At 49.3% G+C, this 12,757-nt stretch overlaps 4 protein-coding genes across 4 annotated transcripts; 2 read left to right on the forward strand and 2 right to left on the reverse strand.

Moving 5' to 3' along the window:
- Nucleotides 1–576: 576 nt before the first annotated feature.
- GGS22DRAFT_110459 (amino acid permease/ SLC12A domain-containing protein) lies at nucleotides 577–3,011 on the forward strand. Its single transcript, XM_047957930.1, has 7 exons — nucleotides 577–962; nucleotides 1,031–1,101; nucleotides 1,176–1,244; nucleotides 1,341–1,399; nucleotides 1,450–1,631; nucleotides 1,685–2,541; nucleotides 2,655–3,011. Exons 1-7 carry the CDS (start codon nucleotides 806–808, stop codon nucleotides 2,898–2,900), a joined length of 1,641 nt encoding a protein of 546 aa, XP_047821341.1. The 5' UTR covers nucleotides 577–805; the 3' UTR covers nucleotides 2,901–3,011.
- A 638-nt stretch (nucleotides 3,012–3,649) lies between these two features.
- Nucleotides 3,650–4,754, forward strand: GGS22DRAFT_198753 (uncharacterized protein; the record flags this gene model as incomplete). Its single annotated transcript, XM_047966174.1, has 2 exons — nucleotides 3,650–3,947; nucleotides 4,033–4,754. 2 exons carry the CDS (start codon nucleotides 3,650–3,652, stop codon nucleotides 4,752–4,754), a joined length of 1,020 nt encoding a protein of 339 aa, XP_047821342.1.
- Nucleotides 4,755–5,564: 810 nt separating this feature from the next.
- Nucleotides 5,565–9,154, reverse strand: GGS22DRAFT_110474 (kinase-like protein). Its single transcript, XM_047957931.1, has 3 exons — nucleotides 8,132–9,154; nucleotides 7,976–8,073; nucleotides 5,565–7,919 (listed from the first exon to the last, which is right to left on the reverse strand). Exons 1-3 carry the CDS (start codon nucleotides 9,054–9,056, stop codon nucleotides 5,754–5,756), a joined length of 3,189 nt encoding a protein of 1,062 aa, XP_047821343.1. The 5' UTR covers nucleotides 9,057–9,154; the 3' UTR covers nucleotides 5,565–5,753.
- A 517-nt stretch (nucleotides 9,155–9,671) lies between these two features.
- GGS22DRAFT_157335 (sodium/hydrogen exchanger) lies at nucleotides 9,672–12,488 on the reverse strand. The gene is made up of 5 exons (XM_047960488.1): nucleotides 12,223–12,488; nucleotides 12,119–12,148; nucleotides 11,892–12,038; nucleotides 11,170–11,829; nucleotides 9,672–11,118 (listed from the first exon to the last, which is right to left on the reverse strand). Exons 1-5 carry the CDS (start codon nucleotides 12,260–12,262, stop codon nucleotides 9,968–9,970), a joined length of 2,028 nt encoding a protein of 675 aa, XP_047821344.1. The 5' UTR covers nucleotides 12,263–12,488; the 3' UTR covers nucleotides 9,672–9,967.
- Between the last annotated feature and the right edge of the window lie 269 nt (nucleotides 12,489–12,757).

The following is a 12,757-nucleotide window of genomic DNA, read 5'->3' on the forward strand; positions in this document are numbered from 1 at the left end:
GGTACATATCTAGGAAGCCCTGGTATATCTCGTCAAACTCCCGTTGCCCAAGAAAGCAGGGGACCACGTGCTTAGCTGAATTACTCGGTACTGTTGACGAGGTTATTCACTGATGCCGATAGCATCAAGGACTGGTGGCTAAAGTTGAGATGTCGAGACTCGAGAGCACGGTACCTGGTGATCAACAGAGACTAACACCCGAAGTAAATGTCTCGGACATGTCGCTCATTTGTCTAGCTTCATGCTCGCGCCACTCTGGTCTCGACGGTCCACAGATTAGTCTTCCTGTCGATTTTATTGTTCAGGTAACGAAGCCATCATTTTCATTGGATGTATTATCTCAGTAGCCGCGTGATATTTTTACGAAGAGGATCAACAACGCCAGACGATAGAAGCCTGCTAAAACGGTTCTACCATGTTGCCTAGCGGACATAGTAATGAATACAGCTAGACCTATCTGTAGTCGAATGCTCCTTCCTCAGCACCCCCATGATGCTCGCCCTGTCGCGCAGCAGGGGTCTGAACTACCTAACAAACAGCTACGGCCTATTCCATGTAGTATCGTCCATACATACATCTATCTATCTCTATTTCCTACTATGTAGTATATATACATAGCAGGCATATATACCCCGAACAGACCACCATACTCCATCGCAATTGCTTTTTTTGCGATCCTCTCTTTTTTACCTTCTACCATTCTTTTCTTATCGTCGCTCATTCTAATCCAGCGACCCGAAAACGAGCCTGTCCATTCCAACACATCGAAGCCTTAGGGAGGCGAACCCCCAGATAATTCCTAACGATGTCGGACACTACGGAGAAACAAGTCAAAGATGAGGCTGCGGTCAACTCGCAACCGTACCAGACCAAGAGCCATGACGAGGAGGTCGGTATCGTCAACAAGAGCGGGCAGCTTCACACCGATTTGAAGGGTCGCCACATGCAGATGATCGCGATTGGTAAGGGCTTTCTTGAAGCGCGTCGTCTTTTGGAGACTTGGAATTATTTACTGATGCGATCGCGACAGGTGGTGCTATCGGAGCTGGTCTTTTCATCGGATCTGGTAGTGCTCTTTACAAAGGTGGTCCGGCTGCATTGGTATATTCTCCATCACCAACTTGCTTACTGTTCAGGCAGCTTTACTTCTGGTACTAATGTAGTAACATTGATAGATCATCGGATACTTCATTGTCGGTATCATGTTACTGTTCACAATGCAAGCTCTTGCTGAGTTGGCTGTGGTATGTATAGAATCCTTTCGCGCGTCCTTGCCTCTACCCCTTATTTTTATCAAATCACTTTGCATATGAAGCATTCGATTACTAACATGTGCATAGCTCTACCCTGTTAATGGTGCCTTCTACACTTACGTCGTCCGATTCGTCGACCCCTCTTGGTACGCCTTCGCCTCGCCTATAGACTTATTTGCGCTAATCTTTCATTCAGGGGTTTTGCTATGGGTTGGGACTATGCTATCGCCTGGCTCACGGTTCTTCCGTTCGAATTGATCGCTGCTGGCATTACCATCGAGTTCTGGAGACCCGATCTCAATGTCGCGATCTGGGTCACCGTCTTCTTGGTAATCCTAACTCTGATTCAAGTTTTCGGTGTGCGAGGTTATGGTGAAGGTAAGTGGTTGATAAAAGATATGGCTTCAATCAATTAGACTAACAATATACAGTCGAGTTCATTCTTAGTATGATCAAGATTGCCGCTTGTACAGGTTTCATCATCTTGGGCATTGTAATAAACTGTGGAGGAGTCGGCAATAGGGGTTACATTGGCGGCAAATACTGGTACGAGCCGGGCGCATTCAAGAACGGCTTCAACGGTTTCGCCGGCGTCTTCGTCGTTGCTGCCTTTGCTTTCGGTGGTACCGAGCTGGTTGGTCTCGCCGCAGCCGAGTCGTCAAACCCTAGACAAGCTATCCCCAAGGCTTCCAAGCAGGTCTTCTTCCGAATCGCCTTCTTCTATATCATCAACCTCCTCATCCTCGGTCTCATCCTACCGTCGGACGATGCGCGTCTGAAGAACTCGTCCGGCGCCAACTCGAGTTATTCGCCTTTCGTCTTGGCTATCCAAGATGCCGGCATTGCCGTCCTACCTTCGATATTTAATGCGGTCATTACCATCTCGGTCATTAGCGTCGCCAACTCTTGCACGTTCGGTTCCACACGAACTATGCAAGCTATGGCCGAGCGAGGAATGGCGCCGAAGTTCCTCGCCTACGTTGACAAGGCCGGCCGACCCTTATGGTGTGTGGTTATCCAGCTAGCATTTGGTCTCCTGGGCTATATCGGTGTCGCTGCGAATGGATTGGATGTCTTTACCTGGCTCCTCTCGCTTTCGGGTCTATCATACTTCTTCGTATGGGGCTCGTGCTGCTTGGCCCATATCCGTTTCCGACTAGCATGGAATGCCCAGGGACGCGATCTGAGGGAGATCCCGTACCGTACTCCTCTCGGAATCTGGGGTAGTGCTATTGGCCTGTTCCTGAACGCCCTCTGCTTGATCGCTACTTTCTACAACGCTCTCTATGTAAGTTTTGCTACCCGACTACCTTACCTCACCTTAGTTTCTCCCTTACCCCCTCCCCCACCCCTTTCTTGGCGATATCTCGGTGTCATAGCTAACATGTACCTAACTACTAGCCCTCACCCAATGCCACCCCTGATGCTGCGGACTTCTTCGAACAGTACCTTGCGGCCCCCATCGTCATCGCGTTATACCTAGGCTGGAAGGTTTATAGTGGCGACTGGCGGATGTGGGTTAAGCTGAACGATATCGACTTGATGGCCGGTGCCCGCCCATTAGAGATTGATGATGATGCCGAGGAGATCATGGAAAAGAAGACATGGAAAAACCTGCCTATGCGTATCTTCAGGGCTCTTTTCTGAATTGTCTACTAATGCTAGAGATAACCAATGTACTTAGGAGTCGTACGAGCACACGGCAAGGGTCGTTTTAACATGGCATCGCCGTAAATATCAAGAAAAACGCGGCTTTTACACACAGTTTTGAAGGCGTCTGCCGCAACCCTATTCTTAACGTTTGGGCTATTTGCATTGACTTTAACTGCATTCATTCAACTAATCAGATAACCTTGGTTTTTAAATTCCATGCCCTTAAAACTTTTTAGCCTTTCTACTTTTTTCATCTTATCAATGGTAAACAAACACATTCCCGCCTTGGCTTCACTAGGCCTCCAGACTTACCACATCTTCACCAGCACACGTCTATTTCCTTCATTCACCAAAATTCCCTCTAATCATTATCACTCTTCAAATCCCTTTCAATCATCTTCGATTAATTCACTACCTAGTCTTGAAATAAGAACTCGCTACTCGAAGGGGTTCATCATCTAAAGGTTAATATCCACTCCCGTATCTGGTTAATCATCTTGAAGAATTTCACATTCAATTACTAACAAGATTTGAAGATATTTTGAGATTTTGAAAGATTTCTCGAATCACGAAGAGAAAATCCATTAAGATTTTCTTACAATATAACCCGAATTCACGGGGAAAAAGACAAGAACGAATCAAAACAACACTATTCTCATTATTGTCCTATTCTTGAAGCCTCGAGGGTAGACAATATTGTCGACATCGAACAATTTACTCAATTGAAAGGGGTTGCCGTCAAAATGGATAAGCCTTTTGGCGAGATCTACGAGTACATCTACGAAGATGCCGTTGACATACCATCCGTGAAACCCTTCCCTCAATTCTCTCTACTCCCCCCTGAGTTACGAATCATGATCTGGGAGAAAGCCGTGCCTCGTCGAGCCATCTCACTCATGCTCGACGATGACGAAGAAATAACTCCGTTGCCTCCCCCGGCTATCGCCCACGTCTGTCGCGAATCGCGAGGAGTTTACCTCAACCACTACACCAAAGACCCGTTCGTAGCCCTCGGCTGGTTCAACCACGCAACAGATATCTGTAAGCACTCCCCCCCTCCAACTTCCTCTCTTGCCGCCCACACCTATACATACATACTCATACTAACCACCCCCTTCCCCCTTAGTCATCTGGAAACCCATCCCCGACCTCCTCTTCAAAATCCACTGGCTCTTCCGCGACGACAACTTCTTCCACAACCTAACCTCCCTAACCCTGCACGACGCCTGCTCCAGCAGCTGGGTCGAAGACCTGCACGACGCAGCAGAATGGGACCCGATGCGCGCGTACGCGTCGTGGCGACTGCCAGAGGACCAGGACCCCACGGGCCTGCGGTTCATCTTCCGCTTCGTGCAGGAGGAGCGCTGCGCGCTGCGCACCCTCAACATCTTCAACCACACGGCGCGCTCGCGCGACACGTTCACGCTGCGCTCGAGTCTTTTGTCGATTCCCATCGCGGCGATGTTTGGCGTGGACTCCGTTGTGACGGTTGATATGACGGATACGCAGGAAGTGGCGCGAGTAGCGGATGTCTTGCGGACGGATGAGTGGGATAACACGCGCGCGTGCGTCAACGGACTCACGCGCATCGAGCGCGAGCTCGATGCGGAACAGCGTCGCGCGCATTGGAATGGGCTGTGGTTCGACTACAAGCTTGCGTGGCTGTCGGAGATCTACCAGCGGGACAATGTCCGCGGGCTTCCTGATGATCCGCCTGATGTGGACGGCTGGGACCACGAGAGTTTGATGTTCCGGCTTAATTGGGATGAGAGTGATCCCGTGGTTAAGAAGTGCCTGCGCAAGATGCCGGAGATAAAGTTCGTTTATGTCATTTTGACGCAGAATTAGGAGGCTGGAGGTGGAGAGTTTGCTGGCTCGGAATTGCTGGAGGGATGGGATTTGGTGGAGGGGATTCTAAATTTTCATGTAGCTTGTGCTGGAAGGGGAAAAAGGAGGAAAAGGGGTAAAGGGGTTGAGATTGAGGGTTCTTTATAAACCCGACGACGGTACTCCTGGCGATATTCCTGAGGACTTCCTGCTTTCTTATCGGCGCTAAAAATTTCGGTTTCGCCACGATACCCATTCGATTCCTGTACTTTAGTTTGCTACGGCTGATCCGCGACGTTTATTTCAATTCGGCGCTGGAAAATCAACTTGCAAGGTTAATACGAGAAGTTATGGACTGACCTTCCAATCATCGCGATTTAAAACGAAGTTATGAGACATCAAGAAAGGCATCAAGGGGAAAATCTAATATGCATCACCAATCTACTCGATTCAACACACAACCAGACATCTACTGACATTAGATCCATTATATATACTATATAAACCTCACCACCTAGAACAAAAGCATACATACAAACATGAGCACCCAACCATCATTACAACAATACATAACAGCAACAGCCAAAAATCTCAAACCCGATACATACGTGCGGGGGAATACTATTCAATTGCCTTTCTTTAGAACGCCAATCCACGTCTAACATTTGCCTGCTTGCTTGCCTGCGGGACTAACCCCAACAACACACCAAACGCTCCTCGCGATAAAAAAGTCAAGCACATACACACATACATACATACATATATATGTATACCTAAACAAGGCTCTCTCTCTGGCTGGCTGGCTAACTTTCACACCCCAGTTTCGCGATTCGCTGCGCTGCGCTCTATCTTGCACGCCTTAGCTGTCTTTAACTCGTCTATGCCTGATATGAGGCTCCTCCTCTACACCATCTATCTTCTATCCACTTCCTTCCCTCCTCTGCTCTCACCACCTCTCACCTCACCTCCCCCCTCTTAACTCATCTTTCCCCTCCCCTAAATTACCACCACACCACCCCATCACCGCCTCCCCGTCCCCTCCGCCTCATCATCCAAATCACGCTCAACCATCTCAATCGAGCTCAAGCTCGGGAACCGTTTCGTGAAATCCTGTATATAGTCCTCTTTCTCCTTAAAGCTCATATCGAGGATCGGACGGCCCGGCAACCCCACACCAGCCAAATGCTCCGAAGAACTGCGCTGCGCGGGTCCCGCACCGCGTCCCTTCGGAGGCGATCTAGCGCGCCCGCCTCCCGTTGGCAGTTTATTTAAATGCGTAGGTTTGGGCGGGAGCGTGGGTTTATTCGGCGAAGTTGGGTCGGCGGGGGCGCGACCCCGTGGAACCTCGATCGTAGAGACGGGTTTGAGGGGCGGGGCGTTGCCACGGTTGCCGGTGACGAGTTTCTTTGGGACTTCAGGGAGTTGTTTTTCCGGACGACTTTTGACTGTGGCCGCGTCTGAGAACTTGCCGTAGCCGGTTGCCGTGCGCTGGACTTGTTGCGAGGACTTCTGGGACTCGTCTAACAGGTTCTGCACGCGGTTCTGTATGCTCACGGCTCGCGACACGCCGCCGATGCTCTTAGGTAGCGGGGCTGACGAGCCTCCTGCGTCTCGCGCTGCCATTCGCTGCTTATACTCGGCTGCTGCCGCCTCTACCCGCCGTTCCTCTTCGGCGAGAGCTTGGGCTTCGAGTTCTCGTCGCATCTCCGGTGTCATTTCGGGCTCCCCGAGAAGGTGGCCGTCATCGCTGCGGCCGTCAGTTGCCTCTGATCCCGCGATAGGGGTGAGATCGTGGCGTTCCATATCTTTAAGTGGAGATGGGGTCCGTGCACCAGAACCCGAAGGATTACCCTCAAACCGTTTGAAAGCATCGCCAAACCTCCCGGCAAGGATATTCTTAGTACCAGATAAGGATGTGATACTAGCACGCTTCCCATGTTGCTTAACACCCTTATCCTTCTTCTTTCCGTCTGGGTCCTCCATTGATCGGAGGAAGTCCACATTTGATTCTATTGCCGAGTCGTCTTGAGGCTCGAGCCTCGGCGACGAAGAATTTCCACGTAGCTTTGGCGAAAATCCAGGGGAACGGAGTGGTCTAGGTGCCGCTTCCCGCTCCCGAAGGTAATCCATATCAGATTCTAGATAAGTACTAACAGGCCTGGGACGCCCTCCGATTGGTGGTTTGGATAGTGCGTCTAGCTGTTCAGCGCTCGGTCGACCGGTTTCAAGGGATGGGCGCGATGAAGAAGAGTGTCGGGCGTGTCCTTGTGGAGGCGGGATAGAATCAAGGCGAGGAGTTGGGGTGGGTCGCAATGGGTAAGCCATATCTGGTCGTCTTTGGCCAGTGCCTGTTGACTCTTGCTGTCTTGGCAAACTCGATGTGCGCTGTTGGTCTGCTGGAGGGAATCTGTGAATAGGAGGATAGTCCCGAATTTGTCTTTCAGGGGGAGGTGTATCACTGGTCATCGTCCCAATAGACACCATGCCCGGCTTTGCGGTATCTTGGGAAGTCTGTGGCGGAGATGAGATAGCTTGGAGCTCAGGATTACTAGAGATTATGGCCGAGGCACGGCTCATTTCGGTTGGCTTAGGAGGAGCAGAACCAGGCTTATTCGTAGATCCAGGCGGGGGAGATGTCCTTTGTATATCAGTCGCGGCGTTTACCGACCTCACTCTATTTAAATCTGTTGACTGTCTCTGGCCTGGAGGGGCTGCTCCCGCCGTAGGTTGGGGTCTAGCAAAGGCATTGTCTGCAAGTTGGTCGGTAACACGTTGGCTTAGTTGCTTTTGCGGATCCGCAGGGGAAGTTGGGTTGTCGAAATCAAACTTAGTGCCCTGATCGTGTAGGAGGGAGAACTGATCGAGGGTTGGAAATCTTGACGATAATTCGTCCGCGTCGAATTTTGATCCTGTTTTAGAGTCAAGGGCAGCGAACGGGTCGCCGTTTGTGACTCTCGCCGGAGATGGGCTTGGTTTTGGCGCCAGTTTTGGAGTATGTTGACTTGGAGCGGATTGGCTAGCAGCAGATGGCCTTCCACGCCTCATGGGTGTAACCTCAGGTATTGCCTGGGTTTGTGGTTGCTGTGGTGGAGAATATACTGCACCTATGCCTGGAGTACCTCTTCCCTCCTTTCCAGAAGATGGTTGCTTCTCGCCTTTTCCTGATTGGGATTTTCCAGAATAAATCTAGAACATATTAGGTGGGTGCTATTATACATGTAGAAAATGAGGTCTATACGTACATCATGTATGGGTACATCAATACCCTGCATCAAGCAACTTTCTCGGAGCACTTGGTAAATGTTCGGCCGAGATCGTAAGTCTTCCCTCAGCATAGATGCTTTAAGGCTGTAATCAGCATAGGAAGTTGAGTAAGTAGTTACGGTAAGGCAACTTACCAATTAGTTGTTTTAGCCTATCCGAAAAGGGCGGGTAGCTAGGGAACCTAAAGCTTGCATTTAATATAGCAAGTTGCCCTTGTTCCTCAAATGGAGTTGTATAGTAGCAGAGCTTATAAAGAAGCACGCCAAGAGCCCAAATGTCCGACTTCTCGTCTATCGGTTGTTTTCGGTATACGTCAATCATCTCCGGACTTCTATATTGTAAAGTAGTATGTCTTTGAACATCTTCATCCACCAAACGGCATTCCACCACCGTCTGAGGCGCGGCTCTGGGCGGTGCTGCCGAGCCAAAATCGCACAGCTTAAATTTCCTTCGGGATCCATGCATCGTAATTAGGACGTTCTCGACCTTTAAATCTCGATGTAGCAAAGGCGGTTTGAGATAATGCATACAAGCAACCCCTTCTGCAACGTCTGAGAAAATATTCAAAATCTCGGGTTCGGTAAGTCGGTGTTGTAGCCGGGTATTCATGAAGTCGATCAGCCCTCCTCCATTGCAATATTCCATGAGTAAGAAGACCTCATATCCACCACCACCTAGCTCGGATGCGTGTGAGTCGATATATGTAACAATCGTCTTATGTCCTTTAAGTCGTTTCATTGTTTCGACCTCTGTCCGCATCCCACGAAGAGTCTCCCTGTCCGGCACGGCGACTCTCTTCAGCACGGCTTGGTCAGTTCCATTGATGGGTTGAGGCATCTTCACTAGGTAAACGTGTGCAAATCCACCCTCAGACAAATATTTTTGAATCACTACCCTATGGTTGCCGACCTGTATCTTGGTACCCGGAGCGAAGGTGCCAGCAGGGGCGGGTGGTCCTTGTAAGGGGATTTGGCCATGGACCTGCATTGGCGCACCGTAGGCGGCCTGCTGGCCATGACGAGGAGCGGCCATTGGCATAGTATTTCCGTATGAAGCCATAATGTCGGATCAAGGCAAGGGTTTATATCGTTGAGGAGAGTAGGTGGGAGTCGGTAAAGGTTGGCACTGGCACGATCGGGGGACGTTTTTTACGGATAGGTGTGGCATGGAGGCAGACAGGGTGCGCCTTTCAGCTATAATTGACGCATATCAGATATACAGATAGGACGAGCCGAAGTTGGAGAGTAAAGGTGAATCTATTCGGAGGGTATGCGCCAGAGGGCGATGTCTTGAGCGTCTTGAACGTCTTGGTCGCCTGTGTGTTTCCCAGGCTTCTTTTCTATGTACAATACAATATACGGATTAAAGGTGGTGGAACTTGTAGGGGTTAGTGGGCTTAGTACTATGGACGTATGGAGTCGGTCATTTTGTCCCGTCCAGTTCTGTCCAGTCTTGTTTCGTAACAGCCCGTGCCACCTGTAATTTTCCCCACTAGATCCCCTAATATTCTTGGACAAGTGTGCCTACGCGGTACCTAAGTATATCTCGAACGTCTTTAGATGCATAACCCCGCCTAGGTTTAGGGAGGGGGCTAAGTTTAGAAACCTTACTTATTCCGGTCTAGCCTGTTAATGCACAGCCAACATTTGAACATTACCTCATCCCCCACGACTTATACAGAGTTAGTAGGTACATTTGTACGTACACATCCCATGGCCCGGGGATTCCAAGGTCTTGTTCCAAGTTGTATGTACAGCAGTATGTATCATCATTGATGCGTAAACCCCAAATGATCATTACATATACACGTTTACACGATGCTAATAACCCGAGATTTTACCTCATAGCGTACTACGCTTCAGACACAATACCTAGGACGCCACATAATACCGATGAATCTCTGATCTAATAGTGTACAGTACTCGCTCGTAAAGTAGTCATTGGTCCAATTCCTACCATAACGTCTATATTTAGTTCGATCCGGAGCCTCCTTCTCCATTCCCTCTTCTATCACTTGGGCCGCCATTCCCTCCATCCAGGAGAAGATGAGGCTTGATATAATCCTCGTCGAGCTGCCTAAACAATGCCTGAGGATCCTGAGTAGTAAATAGCTGCTTGATCGCTTCCCGGGCAGTTACCGGCATTGCATCGCGGTGGCCCGAGGTGGGATATGAAAATATTCCTTCCTCATCCTCCGTGGCGCTAGGCGTCAGGATAGGACTTGACTTATTCCGCGTAGATTTACGTGCTGGGGGCGGGAGATCTGATGTATCGATATCGCTACCAAGGTCGGAATCGGTTACACTGCCATTCCGGCCAAAGAGATCTGCTCGTTCCATATCATCACCACCTTGGCCACCTTGGCGAGAGCCTTTACGGCTCGAGCTTGTAGCGCGCGACGTTGGGAAGGACGGTGAGCGGTGTCCTGATACGTAACTTCCACGTTCTGGCTCTACGGCTGGCCGAGTTCTCCCGGAATCCACACGGTCAAGGCGCACCGACCCATTTCTTTGCCTAGGGTTATACCCAATTCCGGTTCCAGACCGCTTATAATAAGAGCCCCCTGGAGCCGCTTCAATGTCGAATTCGTCGTCGCTGTCAACCTCTTCTACAACCCCTGTCCTGATACCCAATATCTCCAACATTCGTGCCGTAGTGCCGCCAAAGATAATCACAGTTAGGACCACCACCACAAGCACAGTGGCCTTTAAAGCATAAGAATTCTTTCCCTTTAGAAGAGCAGCCAGCGCCACACCGACAGCTCCCCGCAGGCCCGCCCAAAACAACATAGCTTGGTAGTTATAAGGCAATTCGTCGCTGACCTCCTTGCCCCGACGTCTCGCTCGATGATGAATGAACCAATTAATAGCCTTCGATAGTGGGAAGACCGCAACCCAACGTGCCGCACAGACCGCAATAATAGTAACAATGATCAGAGGAGGTTGGAACTGAAGGTCGTTATCTGTGAACAACGATAATCCCAAATAAATGAATATAAAATTTTCGGATAGTTGAGCTAATATTTGGAAGAAGTACTTGGTACTGAGCTGTGTTCGTCGCGACATGTTGAAATAGGCATAATGTTTAAGGGTAATACCACAGAACAGCAACGACACGATACCTAATTTGATTTAGTTACGATAGCGTCAGGTTGAAATAAGGGTGGACATACCTGACAATTTGAGACCCTGGGAGAAGAAGTAACTTGCATATGCGATCAACACAATCACACAAGTCTCAATTTGAGGATACCTTCTGATATATGTAAACTTCAGAGTAAGGGCAGTTCCAACACCGATGAGGACGCCGATAAGTAAGCTGCCAAAGAAGACGGCCAAGAAAATGCCCACACCTTCGAAAAAGCTAGCCACTCCATATGATCCGGCCTTCTCGGTTCCATACCTTTGCGCGGTGTCGAAGATGACGATAGCAATGGCGTCGTTCAGAATGGATTCGCCAAAAATAATGGTATATAACTTCGGGTCCACTTTATAGGCGTTGAAAATGGCTAAGATTGTAACGGGGTCCGTGGCCGATAAAGTTGCGCCAACCGATATAGCGTCGACAAAAGTCATGTCGAGACCTTCGAGGGGTATTCGGGTGTATAGCCATAACAGCAAGCCTATAACGACGGCGGATAGGAAGGTACCGGCGAAGGCAAAGGTTAATATGGTACCGATATTTCGAAAGAAGTTGGCTTGGTGTAGTTCGTATCCCGAGTTTAGAATAATGGGAGGGAGTAAGAGGTTGAAGAAGATCTGGTAGTCAAAGCTCACGAGCTGTCGAATAGAGTTGCCAGCAGTCACTCTAAGGATCAACCCCACGGTCATCCCTGACGTTGACTATTAGTTATTCGTTGTCCACAAGATTCTTCAGTAGTTGTGTGCGACAAACCAGCAAAGATGGAAATTACTGTTTCATGAACAGCTTGGACCTTTTTCTGTTGTAGCATATAACTCGTGAAGAAGGCAATGACGAGAAGCATTATAGATATGAATAAGGCTCGTGATGCGAATAACTCCTTGTCTTCCGAGTTGGTCCCTGTTATATGATTGTTAGATTAGACCGATAGGTAAACCGGTGCCTGGAGCCGCGCGACGAATAGAAGGTAGTAATCATACCATCAGGATCTGTCTCTTCATCCGACCGACCTATAGTGTATCGTACAATTAGCAATTATGTATTTAGGGATGATGAGAGATGGTTCGGGTTGTGGGTGACATACGGAGGAGCTCCATGGCGGAGCTAGCAATTTCTGTCAACATGGTCGCGGCGAACGGTGGCGACGGCCTCAAGTCGGAGACGAATGCTTCGGCGGAATATAGGCCTTTTGCTCCAGATCGAGCACAGAAATTCTGGCGTGTGGACGCATTAACTGTGGAAGGATTGGGTTGATGTGATGGTGAATGCGGTCGAAATGGTCGATGCGGTCGGATTTAGGTTCGACTCTGCGCTTGTTCAATTCAAGAAGTTGAAATCGACAACTTGCACTTTTTGCTCCTCTTGGAAGCTGATTGCGCCGCGCGCCGCCGAATCCTAGGGCACCTGCATAGCCTGTGGGTCACCTAGCAAACCCAAAATTACGTAGCTAGAACCCATTATAACCATATTAACTACCTATATGTATATCTTGCATATAAGGACAGATATTCAGTTAATAAGGATGTCCTCTTACTTCAAACGGCCTAGGCTTATTACCCCACGAACAATTTCGATCCAGGCTGCCAGGTACGATCCACAGTTCTTCAACTTTAAATCAT

Source organism: Annulohypoxylon maeteangense, assembly GCF_022496945.1.
Source record: "Annulohypoxylon maeteangense strain CBS 123835 unplaced genomic scaffold GGS22scaffold_4, whole genome shotgun sequence".
Taxonomy (NCBI): Eukaryota; Fungi; Ascomycota; class Sordariomycetes; order Xylariales; family Hypoxylaceae; genus Annulohypoxylon; species Annulohypoxylon maeteangense.

What these genes read in the sequence shown, in the direction of transcription:
- GGS22DRAFT_110474 (XM_047957931.1), bottom strand. Translation starts at nt 9,056, where the DNA reads ATGGCTTCATACGGAAATACTATGCCAATGGCCGCTCCTCGTCATGGC. An exon ending in TAGGCTAAAACAACTAATTG is followed by an intron (nt 8,074 to 8,131) that starts GTAAGTTGCCTT and finishes ACAGCCTTAAAG; the next exon opens with CATCTATGCTGAGGGAAGAC. An exon ending in TTGATGTACCCATACATGAT is followed by an intron (nt 7,920 to 7,975) that starts GTACGTATAGAC and finishes AATATGTTCTAG; the next exon opens with ATTTATTCTGGAAAATCCCA.
- GGS22DRAFT_110459 (XM_047957930.1), top strand. Translation starts at nt 806, where the DNA reads ATGTCGGACACTACGGAGAAACAAGTCAAAGATGAGGCTGCGGTCAAC. An exon ending in AAGGTGGTCCGGCTGCATTG is followed by an intron (nt 1,102 to 1,175) that starts GTATATTCTCCA and finishes TAACATTGATAG; the next exon opens with ATCATCGGATACTTCATTGT. An exon ending in CTTTCTACAACGCTCTCTAT is followed by an intron (nt 2,542 to 2,654) that starts GTAAGTTTTGCT and finishes CCTAACTACTAG; the next exon opens with CCCTCACCCAATGCCACCCC.
- GGS22DRAFT_157335 (XM_047960488.1), bottom strand. Translation starts at nt 12,262, where the DNA reads ATGTTGACAGAAATTGCTAGCTCCGCCATGGAGCTCCTCC. An exon ending in CTCCGCCATGGAGCTCCTCC is followed by an intron (nt 12,149 to 12,222) that starts GTATGTCACCCA and finishes GATACACTATAG; the next exon opens with GTCGGTCGGATGAAGAGACA. An exon ending in CCAGGGTCTCAAATTGTCAG is followed by an intron (nt 11,119 to 11,169) that starts GTATGTCCACCC and finishes AAATCAAATTAG; the next exon opens with GTATCGTGTCGTTGCTGTTC.